At 42.4% G+C, this 17,081-nt stretch overlaps 1 protein-coding gene across 3 annotated transcripts in view; it reads right to left on the bottom strand.

The window, feature by feature from the left end:
* Nucleotides 1-17,081, bottom strand: part of cdh24b (cadherin 24, type 2b) — a 239,028-nt gene that overhangs the window by 149,572 nt on the left and 72,375 nt on the right. For 2 of the 3 annotated variants that reach the window (XM_028021099.1, XM_028021098.1), the window contains one exon: nt 1,047-2,849. In XM_028021099.1, coding sequence (XP_027876900.1) covers nt 1,047-2,555 — 1,509 coding nt within the window. In that variant the 5' untranslated portion in view covers nt 2,556-2,849. Of the gene's footprint in view, nt 1-1,046; nt 2,850-13,810; nt 13,917-17,081 lie in introns of those variants that run through there. The other variant, XM_028021100.1, reaches the window with a different exon arrangement.

A 17,081-nucleotide genomic window follows, 5' to 3' on the forward strand; every position in this document is an offset into this window, starting at 1 on the left:
CAAACTGTGCTGGAGGGATCCAGGTCAGAGGCATGAACAGGGGAGCTGGTGAGAGTTAATGCAAAGATGGTTGGAGGTAATAAAGTGCTATCCCAAAGGAAAAACCTGGTAGCGGCTGTAAACTATTGGGGAGAAGGTTTGCCATCCATTTGGACAAACCTTATCTATAGAGCAGAAATTGATTGATTGATTGAGTGATTGATTGAAGCCTATTCATGTGTTAGAATGCATAGTCAAAGTCCAGGGCTAAATTAGCAGAGCCGTAGTGCTGTAGCAGGTAACTTGTATGACAAAATTATAATTTTTCAGATTTGTTAAAACTGTCACTATATCAGGAGAGTAAAATATAAGACAGATAATGCCCCCCTGGCTAGTTAAAATACACATGTTAACTAGCCAATGATGGCGGATTAAAGGTTTTTCTGTAACGCTAAGTTGTTTCTCCTCCATTAGCACAGCGGCAGTATGTACACAAGCATGATTGACAGCACTAAGAGCCACCTTCTGGTTCTGACTGGTTAATTTTGACTGTAGATGGCAGTAGAGTCATAGAAAGGAGGCAGAGGAGCTCCGTTTTTTTAATCTGTCTCATGTTGTACTGTCACAATATCATGAAAACTACATACTGCAGCTTTGATTAGAAATAGAAAAATCTGAAAGAGCTGCAGAGATTCACTTTTCAGATGGGAAAATGTGTCGAAAACAGCGCTATTATTTGTGCAGTGGACGTTCTGCATGTTTGGCAGCGTGGCAGGACAAAAGCCATGTAGGGGTAAATCTATCCTACATGCAAATGCTGCATGTGTCAGGAAGACTAACACCGCACATCACCCTAAGCACACTATCCACTCAGTGAAAGACTGTGTTGCCGTGGGGATTCTTTTCTCCAGCAGGGACAGGGAGGCTGAGCTGCTAGGAAGATGGATGAAGCTAAGTACAGGGCAATCCCAGATGAAAACCTTATTTTACACTCTTTTTTTTTTTGTAAAAATGTCCAATGCTTCTACATCACAAAAGGTAGAGGGTTCTTTTTCTTTTTTACTTACCCGTCCAATGAGCACAGGTTCTGGGCCGGCATATTCTTCGATCACAAAGAACTGGTTCCAGATCCAGCTCCTCCTGCTGCGAGAGCGTGACCGCCTCCCCTCCACAGGCCGCTGCACCTCCCGCTCTGCGTCCGACTCCGACGCCTCTTCGAACACGAGGCCATTTTGATTTACCGGGTCAGCGGCTTGGATTTCGGCTTCTTTTGCGCCGCGGCTCCACTTGGGAGCGGGCTGGAGCCTCAGGACATGGCTGCTGTTGACAAGTTTGTAGTCTTCATCTGTGAGAAACTTCGCCGTGCTGGGATCGGTTTTAGCGACGCGAGCTGACTCTGTTAATGGGTCTCTGCGGGAATCTGCTGCTCTGTTCCCTCCTCTTGCTCCCAGGGGTTGCATCGTCAGCACAGATGGAGGAGAATCGTTTGTTTCTGGAAGAACATACACAGGGAGACGCTTCGTCGATGTAAACGGCGGCTCTGTTTGGCTGCTTATCGCCTCTTTCTCGAGGCCGAGGCCGACCTCGCTGCGAGGTGTCGACAGGGAACGAGCGAGGTGTTTGCTCTTGTTATCACCACCGTCAGAGCTCGGTGTTCCCAAGCTGTCTTGCCCTTTGCTTAAAGCCGGCTTGGCGTCGCTCGGCAGATTAATATGAGTAGCGGCGTTCTGGCGGGGGTAGAGATCTGGGCTGGTAACCGTGCTCGCATATGGAAATGCAGTCTGATTATCGAATCCAGTGTGAGGCTGAATGGCAGCCATATCTTGTCTCTGCTCCTTCTGAGTCTCTAATTGCTCATGATTAACGTCAATCAAGTCTCTCTTCCTGCTCCGGCTGCCCTTGCTCGGAAAGCCAAGGCCAGGAACTTTCTGCATTTGGGAATTGACAATCCTGACTAAGTTCTCTTTTGACAGCAGCTTCAGCACGCCGTAACTACCAGTGAGGTTGAGCTTTCTGCTTGAATCGATGCTGAACCCTTTCCCAGGCATACCTGTGGTGTGAGAGCTCAAATCGGGCCTGCTACTGGACCTTGAGCCGGATTTTATCCTGGTTTTATTGGAATGCATGTCCGCCTTGTGATGGACGAACAATTTCTCTGACCTCACCGTGTTGGAAGTCTCTGCACTTCTTGTGCTGTTTTTAACTCTACTCATCTCCAGGTTCAACGCCTTGTTGCTGGACAACACAGTCGGCATCCCGTCTTTTCTATTGACGGAGTCGACCTCGCGCTTGGGCTTGATGGATTGCCTCTCTTTGTTACTCAAAACCATTTTGGCGTAAGGGAATCTGGAGTTGCTCAGCTGCTCGTGACTTATCAGGTTCCTCAACGTGACCATGGGCATTGTGTTTGAATCCTCGCCATCGTCCCATTGGTCTGCTGGTTTGCTCTCCCCTCGCCTCGCCATGTGCGACCCAGCCACTCCTCTCCTGCGTATCACCTTGCTCGCCGAGGCGCCTCCCAAAAGAACCTCCCAAAGGGACAAGAACACCAACAGGAGAAGATTTCTTGCAATCATCTTGCCTTGTTGAGGGACGTTCTAATTCGCACGGGGGATGTAATAAGGCAGCTCTTGTTTTCTGTCTGTCTTCATTCTCTTTTGTTTTCACCTCATCCCCCTCCCCTCACTCTCCCATCCTTTGCCCTTCACACCGAGCTGGAGGGCAGGTGTCAATCACTTCCTCCTTTTCCGTCAATGCGGTCCGATATCTCCGTCTATCTCACAAAGCCTCCGCGAGCTGTTTTTCTTCTCTCCCCCTGTCTCCTCCCTTGTGAAGCATCTCATTCAGGTTCCCGCGGAGACTCGAACACCCTGGGAGAAAAGATAAAGATAATTAAGTCAAAACTTTCATCATTGCGCTGCGTTAATTAAAAACGGAGCCACGCAGACAGGTAGGACGATTCACAGGCAGGCCGGGGAGACCTTTTAACACGGCGACAATCGCGTTTCCGCCAGCATAATGGGGATTTTAAACTCTGAACATGTTTCTATTTATACCCTCATAATGGTACACATTTTATTTCTTTCACTGGGGAGGCCCAGTTTCATCATCACACTATTATGCGTTCAGTGTGTCGTCGAAGTACCAACAGAAGCGATGAGGACGGTAATAATCAGAAATGCTGCCAAGAGGTTCAGGGCGCCTCTGGAGGAGCAGCTGACATCCACAGCTCAGGTGGGATAATCTGTTTCCAGGACAGCTGATGCATTCAGAAAATTAATGGAAGAGGGGACAGAAGGAAACGATTGTTGTAAAAAGCCTAAATAAGTCCTGGTTAAAAATTTAAAAAGAGGAGACAGCAGACCTGTGGATAAAGGTGCTCTGTTCAGATGAGACCAAAGATCAACTTATTTTAAAGTGTTATGTGTGTTGAAAAGCTGCAAATGCATGTCATCAAATTCACCATCTGTACGGTGAAACATGGTGGTGGCAGCATCATGCTTGAAGGACACTTTTTTTGAGATGGGATAGAAAAACTGGTCAGAGTTGATTGGACAATGGATGGGCTTAAGACACAGGACAATGCTGGACACACAAACCAGAAAGACAGATCTACAATTTAATGATTTAGTTTAAAGGATATCTTGTGCTTGAATGTCCCAGCTAATACAGAACTAAAGAAATTTGAAGGAAAACTTGAAAATCAATCTTCACAGACGATCTAAATTCTGCTATGTTGGTGAGAAGGATAGGCAGAAATTTTAGTATGTAGACGTACAACTTTACAGGGAGAGGTTTTTCTGCTAAGAAGTGACTTAAAGTGGGTCATTATAAACCACACTAAGTTGTTCAAATTGGCAGTATTTAAAGGCCATGTATAAGTTCTCTTCAAAACACATAACGGGAGAAGACGATGCCCACTTTTGCACAAGAAAAGATTTTTTAAAAAGAGGCAAGCTCGGACAAAAAAAGCCATCTTTCATAACACTTTGATTTCTGATTAATCAGCTGGTTGGACACAAATCCTGTCAGTTAAACGTCTATTCAGATGAAGCCTGAATAGACTTCAGTTCACGTAGCCGTACTTTGTTGCATTAAGGGGCCTGGAGCGACTCGAAAGGTCGCCGGACCTCGTTTATCACGTTGCTGCTTTCGGGGTGTCGCCCCGCACTCCAGACACACACGTGAGAATCAAAATGTCTCCCGACCAGAAACAGTACTTGCATACTGTATGTGGACTGTGGGATGTAAAATTCATGAGCACTAAATATTGTGCTATTTATCAGTATTGGACCAAAGAAAGCAAGGCAGTTGCAAGTCTTTAAAATTGTGACGTTTTTGATGGGTCAGATACACTCAAAAAATTGTAACACGACCCAACTAGACACTCCTCAGTGAGGTTTCAATGATGCTTGCCTACACATCTGGCAAGCCAATACAGTCGCTGTTTGCCAGATCGCATTAACATAACAAGCTTTTCTTTGCCACCACGTGTGCGGAGACAGATAGGGATTTGTAATGCAAGAAAACTCGGAATTCGGCGTCACAGATTTCGCAAAACACTTCCATGATATTGCGGGGCTCGCAGGAGACTTGGCATGATTGAAATACATGCACACAGACATATGTACAAAAATAACCCAAACCATTAGCCTGCGTGGCTCTGGGTAAAGACAGTAAATATGAAATGACAGTCGTCTTCGCTAGGGCTGCACAGTTTCAGGACGATGTTTCACTGTGACACTATTTCTGTAAATGTGATGACTGTATTTATGATTAACTCTCACTTTGAGGAAACTTTTCTTTCTTTCCGTCCCGTTACGTAAGGTCCCCACGACTCTCATCGAGCCATAGATGCTGAAAACACGTGGAAAGTTACAGTCCATTCAACTGGCCGGACATGTTGTGGATTTATAGAGCAGGAACTCTTAAAACGTTACATTTTAGCAAATGCTGCAAACAATGCATCACAATTACAACACTTCACATGCGGATGTCGTGATTGCATTTACCTGCACCTCTTGTCGTCTCATTATCTCTGCGTGCAATGTCACAGTTATGAAGAACTGATTGGATATTTATATTTGCAATGTGTAGAAAGCTAGAACATGTCAGAAGCTTTACAGCGTCTCAGGAATATCTGAGTGTGTGTGATTTTGTTTCAAGGCACTCCTTTACTTTTCTAAAGCAAATATCCAAATTTTGACTCTTGAATTCAAGGGAAAGGTTCAGCAGCCTTCTTTTAATTAACCGATCAGCAGTGTGAAGCAACACTAGTGGCGTTTCCGTTGATTATGTAATTGTGCAATTTTACTTTTCTAAAATGGAAACCCAGCAACTTTGAAAAAAACAAACTAGTTTTTTGATAAGTTTTGGCTCTTGGATGATGGTGTTCTTTGTTTCTTTTCTTTTTTATTTTATCATCTCATTAAGCTGACCTGCACACCATCTCGTTATATTTAAATGGTTTTGAATCCGCTACGTTTTTGAACCGGTGCACCTCGATTCTGGCCACTGAGTCAGTGTCTATTTGCGTGCAGTGACTCACCGTCGCTGCGTTGGCGTACGTTTTGTGAGGACAAATCTTTCCCGTTGTGGACAGCGAGCCTGAACACACACCAAAGTTGGAACCATAAAAAAAAGAATAAAAACCCAACAAAAATTAGTTCATTTCCCCAGTTCATTCCTCCATATTTCATTCCTTTTCTCCTGTTGTCTTTGCACATCTGTCCCAGACGGCTACTCAGACTAAACCGGGGGCTTCACATAAAATCTGATAATGTGGCAGGGGCCATGTGGAGGTGTGGACGTTTTTATAATCGTGCTTTAGCACCAGGAAACAATCAATAACTAGCCTTTTATTGGCTCTGATTTACAGCTTAGTCTCGCAACTATTTCACCTGAGTCGTGTGTGTGTTCAAGGAGGTGGAGGAAAGGGCCATGATTGAATGCTGCATCTGCAAACCGCAAGTGGAAACCGGGGATTAGTCTGACTTCATAAGCGAAAGGTCAAAACAGAAGCGCTGGTGACTGATAAATCTGCGCTGTCGGACACCTTTTCCTAAGGCAGAGGAACACCTCTAGCTTTTAAAACCTACATTAATGCGGATTCATTTGCTCCGGAGCAAACCGGACTCGACGCAAACAGTCTTAAAGTCAAAAAGGCCACAATTCTACGTTCTCGATGCTCGAGCTGGCGTTGGCTTGTGAATCTGAATTTATTGTGTGTGCAGTTAGTAAAACCCGAGTGTTGTGGATTACGAGGTGCCAGTTTCACTATATCCGGCTGTGTGACACTTGCTCTCCCGTCTCCGCCGCAGACGGACCCCGTCAGCACATTCGCTGGGGCGAGACTGAAGTCGGAAGGTTCCTCCTGGAATACTTTTCATCCTCTTCTTTTTCTCCTCAGCCTTGTTGCTTTCAGCCTCCTGCTCTTTGCACTTCCTCGCTAAAAAGTTTTTGCGCCCCTCGAATGTTTTTCACATTTTTGTTACGTTGTGATCATACATTTTTATGTGTTTTATTGAGAGTTTCTGGGCTACGAATAAAGATTATTTTAGCTATTGATTATGCAGTCGATTGCACTGAAGATTAATCAATTAATTTGATAGAATAACTGGCACATTAAACGCAGGTTTTTCATTTAACTACTTAAGATTATTTTATACAATATCAGAAACACCTAAAAGGTAAAAAAAAAAAAAAACATATTTCAATTCTTTTTTAAAATAAGAAAATCAATATTTTGTTGCCTAAACGCGATGGTAAAACATTCTTTCTGTGTGCTTGATCATTTGTAGTAAAGGATGCAGGCGTGTAACATGAAGGTTTTGTTTTTTGTACTGAATTTGAATCATGTAAAGCTAAAACTGGCACTTCCGAAGTTCTAGGTAAAATATTTTTACAGACAAAGTAGTTGCTTTTTTTTTTATCTTAAATACAAAATGTATACATTTCTAAACAGTTTTGGCATTATTTCTTCTCCGAAGGTGTTCTTTAATAAATAAGCCTTTTCTCCAGTCTGTATAGTGCAATTAACAATTAATAGATTATTAAATCAGTTGACAATTATTTCAATAATCCACTCATGGCGATTAACCCAATTAATAGTTTCAGATCTTATATTCTTGACAACATCAAAGTAGGCCCTGTTTGTAAAGTGGAAAAGAAACATTCGTGTTCAATTCTGTTTCCACAGTTACCCAAAAATAAAAAAAATATGGCAAAGCTATACACACAAGGCCCTCGATCCACGCCGACAGCAGAAAGATCATTAATAAGAGAAGCACATAAGAGGCCCTCGAGGAATCCGGATCACAGGAAAACCAAAGGGTATCGCACAGTGGCACCATCACACTCTGATGAAACGTACAAATTCATTCTGTTCTATTGAACAACCCACACTTTCCAAACTTGTTCAAGTCAGGAAGGATAAAGCTCTTCATAAAACTACATACAGAGATAAAGTCCAGCAATCTGCTCTGCTCTGCCGACTCTTGATAAAAAAAAACAAACAGCACGGTTGGTATGTGTTGAAGGAGCCAAAGTCGCTCCTGCAGTGAAAGGGAACCTGGTTAACGCAACAACGGATAAAACTAAACACAGAGATATGACGGGAGAAAACCTGTTAGATGATTGAAGCTCTCTATCCAGTCTGACTGAGCTCAAGCTGATTTTTATTGAAGAACTGGACAAAAAGTTTAGTCTCTAGACGTGTAAAGCTGGCAGAGATATTTCCCCAAAAACACTTGGAATTGTATGCAAAAACAATTTGGTTCAGATTTTGGTTTTAGTCCAACAACGTTTTCTTCTTCTACTTTTTTTTACCAGTAAGCAACAAAGTTATATTAGAAATTATTTATTAGATTTTAATTCCAGCATCCTTCATCTCTGAGGATTACACCAGGAGGGGAAAAAAAATCAACCTGCTTCATTTCAGTGTGACATCTTCAGACAGTTTAGGTCTTCTGGAGAGGAAAGGTAAAACGAAGAGAATCTGAATCACCTTTTGACGTGTTATAGCAGTTCTGTCCATAAATCGGACGAAATAAGGCAGAAAGCTTTCTATGGCCCCGCAGGTGTTGGGCTGCGGGCGGCTCAGACCTATGACCGAGATCCAACCGGCAGACCGGATAGCAGGAACAATATGCGAACGGACGCCACTTACTCAAAGAAACAGCAGCCCTGGGACCGCTTCCCAGCAAAACCTAGCAGCTAAATATTGAAATGGATTTTATACATCAGCACATACCTGACACATGGGGAGAAAATCTCACTGAGTTTTAAACTTTAAGCCACAAAGACACCAATATTGTTTCATAAGCTGCTAGATGAGTGGTTTATATCCAATGGGCACGTATTCATCTGACAGAAAATTGCATTCCTTCTGTGTGATGGGAATTTCTTTTTTTTTTCCTGTACTGGGTGAAAATGACGTGGCGACCTTATTTTGCCCAGTTTGCTAGCCTATTTTACAACATAATCAGGTGTCTGTGTTTCCATCTGCTTATCCATGCAGATGGAAATGGGAGGATTGGTGCGAGAGGCAGAGTGGACCCCTGGAGAGGCGTCCAGTCTGTCGCAGGGCAACACGAAAACCAATTTTTCTTCAGATTTTGAAGTTTGACAATCCCTTAAAAACCGGGCGTCCATTCCTTTTCCATTTTACACCGATGCACTTTTTGCACTGGTTTCTCCATTTATCACATAAAACGACGTAAACTACACTGGAGTTTCTCATTGTGAAAATGTGAAAAGGCGGCCTGAAGGCTTTTGCAAGGCAAAACTCTTTTTTGAAAGCATTAAAAGAAAAGAAACACCCCTCCCCCTCCTCTGCACCCACCTCTCCCACTCACCACCTGTTTCTTCTATCCTTGTAAATATTCCTCTATCCACCCCTCTCCTTACTCTTGTTTAGCTTTCTGTCCTCATCGCTGTTCGATTTCGTCCTCTTTTCTTCCCTCTCATCCATGTCAATCACTAGCCTGTCACCACGTCCCTCACCCTCTGTGCACTCGGCCCTCAATCAATTGGCCAATCCTCTTCCCCGGTCTTGCAACATTGGAAGTGACAGGTGTCTCGTTGGCAACCGTCTTGCTGACAGGCGACAGCACTGTAATTGTCCGTATAAATCGAGTCACCGAGCGGTAAAATCTAGGATGCGACTTCGGAGTTGCGGAAGAGACTCAGAAAACCCCACCATGGGGATTTTAGAGAATGCATTTTATACAAATGTGAGGTTGGGACTAGATAAGCATTATCTCCTATGTACAGCAAGAGTAGGCGATCAGGGAGATTCAGTGTCCAGAGTCCTTTGTTTCTCTCTCTCTCCCTCCCAGAGGAACTTATCAGCTGGGAGTTTGATAGCCAGGCAATCATTGCCACGGGCACCTTGTTAACAAACCCCGGGCAGGTGGTCGGACGCAAGGCTGAATATTGACACGGGATGGGGAGGGCGGCGTCTGCACTGAATAAATTTCAAACATCTCTGCGTGGGAGGTTCTGACAGTGTGAACTTTTCTTTGAAGCACAAAAAAAAATCAAAGTAGAAATAAATATCTTTTATTTTCTTCAAACCTTTTGATCTTCTGCACCAGTTTTTGGGAGCAACACCGTTCAGAACAGCGGAGTCATCTGTGTTGCACGGTTTCACATGGAGCTGGGCACCTTTGACCCAGAGCGGTGGTTAGACTCGCCGCATCAGGCCGCACAGCGTAAGTGATGTCAAGAAAACTGGAATGGGGTTTGAGATCTATCCAGGTACACGCAGAAGAAGGTGCATGAAGGCCTGAAAGAAATAAAGCAATCTTGTGTTTTGATTTATAATAATTAAGTTGAACATGTATGAGTACAATTGGTAATATGTGTATGTGTATAAGTAATCACTGAATGATTCTGAAATGTAGGAATAATGATCTGTAATGATAACAACAAATAATTATGGTTGATGAGTTATAATCTGAAAGAGATGTAAGTTTTAATGAATATTAGAGCTGAGATGATTTAAATGATTTCAATACTAAGTTGAATATGGTTGATAATGTTAACAAGACAAAGAGGGCAGTTATAGAAAAGAAGGAAGTTGGAACAATACAGTCAGCAGGATGGGTGAGGCCCGGCTGACAGGAAATGTCGCAAGTAGGCAAAAGGAGGAACTTTTTGCTGGACTCAGTAAACAGGATGGGGGCCGGTACTTTCCACCGGAGAAGCAGCAGATGTTCAGAAAGTCATGCAGACCAAGCTGTACACACACACACACAGAGGAGAACAATATAAAAGGAGGCTGAAATGAGAAAGCGAGGGTTCTTTGTCCGCGGCGCTGGAATGTAGTCGGGAAGCAGATTGAGGAAACAGCAAAGGACCGCACCCTGGAACCACGGGAGACTTGAGACTCCGCACCGCCAAAAAGGGACAAGTTCCGGACGCCCAAGCCCGGGTTCCTGATTCGACCGTCGGTCTTGCCTCAACCCAAATATATTGCAACAGACTTGGAGAAAAGACAAAGTTCCCGGAGGGATAAAGAGCTGGGTTTTTAAAGGATTTAACCCGTTCTACTTTGCTACTATTCTAAAGAGGATTTTTCCACATAAGGACAAAGATTCTGACCAAGGCTTCTTGATGTTCCTGTTGCTAAAGATCCATCAGCAACTGGGTGTGAGTTGAATTTGCCCCCAAAAATCTATCTCAGAGCTTGCGACATAAGTTAGGGAAAGGAGACAGCATGGTATGGTTATACATGTGGATCTTATTATACTGCTCTCGAATTATATACAATTCATTATTGATTTGTATGTCACATATCCCTGCTTAAGCTTGCTTAATAAATTCATACTCTAAAATTCTAATGAGGTTTGTGGACATTGGAGTCAATTGAGTCGTTTAATCATTTTTCAGTTCTTTTAATAAAGGTAAAACTAAGGTACATGGTTCTAGTAAAGAGGAGGCTTCATAATTTCCTTTGGTGAGAGTAAAATAATGACCCAGGGACTTACATCCAAGTCACTAAATTTAGTCTAGCCGGTTCCAAGAGCGAGTTATATTTTAGAAAGCGAGCTACCGTTAACAGAAGTGGTTATTGGAATTATGCAGCTGTGAGGGCTACTCAGCTGACTGTTTCTTAACTGAAAAGGGTCGTAACTTCTGGATTGGAGGTAGTTAGAGCTAGACGAATCGCTTTCGACACCAGTTTAAATAGATTATCTCTTATAGATCTCGTTTAGGGTAATACCCAGGTCTTAGAGATTTTCTGGACCTGTTAGACAGAGAACTGGTCAGTAGTCAGCCCCGGAGGGTTGTGATGAAGTGGGCGGGGCTAGCTATTGCGGGATAACGGACAGTGAGCATAATTGTGTTGTTGCAGTACAAAGCGATGGGCAGGTCATATTTTTTCATTAGAGTTTCATAATACAACTCGATGGAACTGCCGTTTTGTGTCCTTATGGAAACAGGATGGGGGCAGAGAGTCTGCATTCGGCTTTACTAAGGTATAATGATTTTCCTAAGTGTAAATAAGGCTTATGGGGTGATGCGGTGGGCAATGATTGCTTTTGAAAATATGCTGTTCAAGTTTTTCTTTTTCTGGAAATATAACCACGAGTCCAACTAAACTGCATTATAACGTAAACATCAAGTGAACAGTAAAATCTTCCTTTTCAAATACTCAGGTTTCTGGTAGCTGGGCATGATATCATCTGGTTCTTTGTATATACTAGCGTTACACTGTCGTTTTTAGACAAAAACCAAAACCAAGTGGCAGTGTGTTCATTAAAACGAGTCATCTTTTGTGTGTCCACATCAGTCTTTCTTTGAAGTCAACCTTTGAGAGGTTGGATGCTTCAGTACACACAACCAAAACACTGTTCTACTGTAGAGCCATTTGCTTCTGCTGCTGCTGACAGGCTCCGTGCCTCTGTATTGGAAATTGCATGTTGCCTTGGTGAAAAAGTGAAAAACATTGAACATCAAGTTCATTCATAAGTTTATAGAGTGTGTGCCATTTTTAATGCCCCCCCAGTTCTGAATAACACCAGTATGTTGGAATCAAAGGTGTGTAATTCACAGTATTCAGTTGCTGCTTTTTCTGTGACATCGCAAACTTGTTAATGTATTTCTTCCTACCTAAGGACCAACTGACTGTCTACAAATAAAATTTAAATGCTCTGATCTGAATAGGTCAAATAATTTTAGGTAAATTAACAGCAGCTATAGCCTCACATTCACTCTTAGTTTCAAGCATTCAGCATACCCAGGCGAGCAAATCTTTATGAATACAGTTAGCAAAAGCATGATATGAGAATATTGGGTGATCAATGTAATATCTGAGACACAGATGTGAGGCATTTGTGTCTAGGCTGTTTAGATTTTCCTCCAAAAGGCCATCATGCAGAAGGCCCCTTTTTTATGTCTTATTGTCATTCTGAAATACTTTCTTCAAATATGGTTTTTGCTGACTTTTGTCAATGTTGCCATGTTTTCCTTTGAGAAACCGAACCTTCTCCTCTCAACCAACCCTAATTTCTCACTGTGTTTACTATAATTTCTTAAGTACTGCACAGTGTGGTCTTGCTGAATGTCGCTGCACTGCTCATTTATAGGAAAACTGGAAACCGTGTTGACTGCACTCGACTTGTAAATAATCTTTCCCACTCTGGAATAATAAACGCCAGAGTTTCTTCCAATTTCCTCAAGAGCTTTTCACAGGGTTGCCGCCGAGTATGTTTAATTCATTAAATAATGAGCAATAAGTTGTGTTGTAGTTCTTCTTCTGAGGTTTTATTTGCTTAATTTTAGGCTCTGGCGGGAGCCAGAAGACTCTTTATTATGTCCTGATATGTGAAAACTTATAATTGAAAGAGGGTGCATCGTATGTCTCAGTGAATTGATAAATCGGGGCAATGAATAACTTAATTATTTTCCCTTTACTTCTGCCGTACCTCCTAAATCTCATCAGCTCAGAGGCTTTGGTTCGTTAGTATTGGAAGCAGATCCTCACCATCGATTGTGAGCTGTCAGCAACTTAACGAGACTGAAAATTTTAATCACGATTCATCTTTTTTGCTTTTGTGCCTAAACTGCCTCTCCTTAAATAGCCAATCCATTAATCACGCAAACACTAAACGCCCCATCACCCTGCGCGTCTGTCCTCAAAGACACACACATATGACTGTGGACTTCATGCCCCATAGAAAAATATATTCACCACGAAGCCAAATATATTTCCACATTCATCCATAAAAAAATAACTTGAATCACAAAGGATTATTCATCTATTTTTCAAAAAACACACACACATACACGTTCATGAAGTCAATGGCACCAAAAACCGGAGCCTACACAGAACAGCCACTTAAATGTGAATTGGTAGGAGGCATAAAGAAATCTCAGGGGATCGACTCTGTGGATGCAGGAAAAGTCAAAGAAAGGGGAAAAAAGAAAAGGCAGCCCTCCCTCACACCAGTGGAAAAGAAAAAGCATCAATCCCAAAAGAATTATGTATGGAAAAACAAAGACAAGATCCAGAAGAGAGGCAGGAAAGAAGAACAAACTGAGGGGAAGCATCTATGTTTCATGGGTGTATCAGCATGTTCATCAGTGCAGCTACCGAGGTGGGGCGGCGGGGGGCTCAGAGGAAGATTTTGTGGGGTGGGGAATTGGTCGTCCTATGAAGACCGACCGGGCTGTTTTAAGTGCAGAGCTCCGTGAAGCGGCTGCATTGCCGCCTTGAACCGTGGCAGCTAAAACGAGGACCTGTCATTGTCAGGGGGAGAGCAGCGACGGCGGCTGGTTTTCATCTGTAAACATGTAAAACGCCTTTGTTTGCCGGTGAACCAACCTCTGTCAACCATCTCAGCCCCACAGAGATATCGACAGCAGGTCCTAATCTCTCCTGGTAAACCAGGCAGCAACAGCAGCCTGTGGACACTGGAAGACTCCCCACTGGGTGTTGGACACAAGAGGAGGGGTCGGGGGAACAGAGGAAGATATCAGGATGAATTTACGTTTTGCATGTCGACGGCTCAACGTTTCAGTCCACTTAAAGGTGGCCGCTTGCCTGTTGGTGAGATTAAGACTAAAAATACTCAGTGTGACAACGGAGGGAGGGGCTTTGGATTTGCCTGGCTTCCAGATACAACAGAGGGTTACAATAAACAGACAAATTCATGGCTTGGAGAATATCACCCAATATCACTTCTGTTAACAAAAAATACGTGCATTTAGAATGGAAAACACGATCAAGCCAAGGATTCAACTTTTCTTTCTCACCTCGACTCGATACACAAACATATCATCAATCGTACAAGTTATGTCTCTTCTGTGCTTTAACGTCTGAAAACTAACTTTGCTAAAGTAAGCTAACAAGATAGAGAAATCTGTCGGGTTGATTAGTATTTATGTGCAAGTTAGTGTCACTTTTTCCTTTGATTAGAAGTAAGATATGATAAAACAGCATAAATTAAGATGAAATAGCAGAACCTGTTGACTGAGGGGTGGTATGCTTTCAGGACAATGACTGGAAGATACGATTGGCTGGTTTTTAGTCTGAAAATTAAAATGTGACGCGTTCTAAAGTTTTCCCAATATGTCTCCAACCCGCCTCCTTGCATGTTGACTGTCGATCATGAATATTTAAACAGTACGGAAGATGAACGCAAAATCTTAGCATGTGGGTCAGATGAGCGAACTCAAGGCCAACTATGTCCTCTCTTTTTAAATCTGCCTTTGATTAATTCTGTTTTGTGTGTTTGTTTTGTTTGTTGAAGCACTTTCTGACTCTTATCTTCAAAGTTTCACTTACAATTGTCTCGACATAATTTTAGGAGTGTGCTTATGAGAATTTGTTACTATTTTTTCAGAAGCACATTTGTGGGGTCAGACACTAATGTTGGACAATGCTGCCTTGCTCATAGTCACCACTGCAATTCAACTCAAAGGTGTTGGGTTGAGGTTGGGAGTCTGCAGGCCAGTCAAGCTCCTCATCGCTAAACTCGCATATCTGTGTCTATAAGCACCTCGCTTTGTGCGGTGGAGCAGTTGCGTTGGAATAGCAACATCTTCAAACATTTCCAAAAGAGTTGCCATTTTGAAATCCTCAAACAGCTTCCTTTCACTAGAACAAACGTGCAGCTGCTCAGAAAAAAAAAAAAAAAGATCAACATCATTAATCCACCCAGCACCAAACTTTATATTTGATGCAATGCATTCAAACAAGTTATATTCTCCCAACAAATATCAAACCCAGACCAATCAGGTGGTTGAGAAATGATTCCAGTTCTTCCAAAGAACACATTCCCACTCGGTGATGTAGGCTTTGGATGCAGCTGCTCAGCCGTGACAACCCGATCCATTGTGATCAAGCTAATCAAGAGAGCACATGAAATTAGGAGGTCTGCTGCTGTTGACGCCAGAGAATTAATCAATCTGTATTTAATCTTGCGTGGCCTAGCTAATGCCATTTCCCAAATCCCTTCCAAAGTGTCATAATACCACAAAACAACAGTGGAATATTTAATAGCTAAGGAATTTACCACAAGTTTGTACATACAGCCTGTCCACGTAGCCGTTGACGTTTTACACCTGTGGTCATGGAAGTGACTGATACACCTATGTTTAATGATTTAGGTGTTCTCTGTGTCAGATGTTATCGGAAAAGTTCCTACCGTTCTGCCCAGCAGTCAGAACGGTTCACTGGGCGACTTAGACACAAGTATTAAAGGTAAGGATACCAGTCTTAGAGATTATAGATCCATTTCTAGTCCAGTTTTGCTCCCCATTAAAGGTAATCAGCAGTCTCGTTTCTCCCGCCGCATTCAGGAGAATAAAAGAGCAGCAAGAGTAAAAAGGGGCAGCAGACGGTGACATGCAGGGAATGGGAATATGACAGAAAGTGCAGACATAACTGAGGCAATGTACAGGCAATGTCACAAGTTGTCAAAACTGAACAGCTCTATTCTATGTGAATGCCACGTTTCCCCCCTTTCTTTAAATATCTGGACCTCTTTTTTTCTCTTTTGTTTTCTTGTAGAAACAATATTTGCTCCTGTACAGGTCAGCTGTGCTGCCGTCGCACAAACGCCTCCTCAGCTAGTGACAAATAAACATAACATTGTTATTATCCTTTGCAAAGGAAATCACTTTAGAGTTTATTAACTCTACTGAGACGACTTGCTGTAGGGTTACGTGTGTAAAAATTACAAGGTGCAGGTGGAATGTGACGGGAAACGCGGATTCAGGTTGCTTTGTTGGATTTATTTTACAGTCGTAATCCACACATAAAATACAAAATTAACGCAAACCTTCAAAACAAAAGTCACACCTAATTGCTTTAACACAGAAGTCAATCTATTGGTTCTCATTATTACGGAGACAAAACTGTTACTAAAGCTATAATAACCAGTTGCTGAATTCAGAATTGGTCTCCAAATTAACATGCTTATTGCACAAAGTCGTAGTTTCCGTCTCGTGAATGTTCATGTTTTGCAGTTGTTTCCTCGCTGCGTTGCTCTGAGCTGCATGCGGCTGAGAAATGCTCCTTTGTCATCAACATTTTCCCTGCCATATTATTAAAATGACTCTCGACAACTGCAACGGCACAACAGAAACTTTTTCATTGATTTGAGCTCAGAGCTGCCGAGAGACGCATTATGCTTTCATTCTGGAAATCGCTAACAACTACATGAACATATATTTAAGGTTCGACTAAGAAACGAACCGTTTTAAATTCATCGTTTTCTGAGCCATTACAGATGCAAATTTATATTAAAAAAATATCATATTTAACAAATTTAGATCTGGAAAAGTGTTTATTTTTACAGATAAAAGAATGAAATGAAACTTATAAATATCCCCCCCACCTCCTATAAATACATATATTTCCAGCCTTCCTACCCCCTTTTCCGCCTAAACAGATACTGATGCTTCTTGCAGCACAAAAAAAATGTTTGAACCTGACAATTCAGTCGGGTTTCGCACCTACTGAGGTGTTTTTCATGATCTCTGACTCCATTGCACTCAGCATTGTAATGCTTTCTTTTCAAAGAGGAAGAGCACTGTTGCTAAAAAGCTGGAAACGCTCTGTGAAAACACTTTTCTCTGAGATCACACAC

The sequence above is a fragment of the Xiphophorus couchianus genome, chromosome 6 (assembly GCF_001444195.1).
Source record: "Xiphophorus couchianus chromosome 6, X_couchianus-1.0, whole genome shotgun sequence".
NCBI lineage: Eukaryota > Metazoa > Chordata > Actinopteri > Cyprinodontiformes > Poeciliidae > Xiphophorus > Xiphophorus couchianus.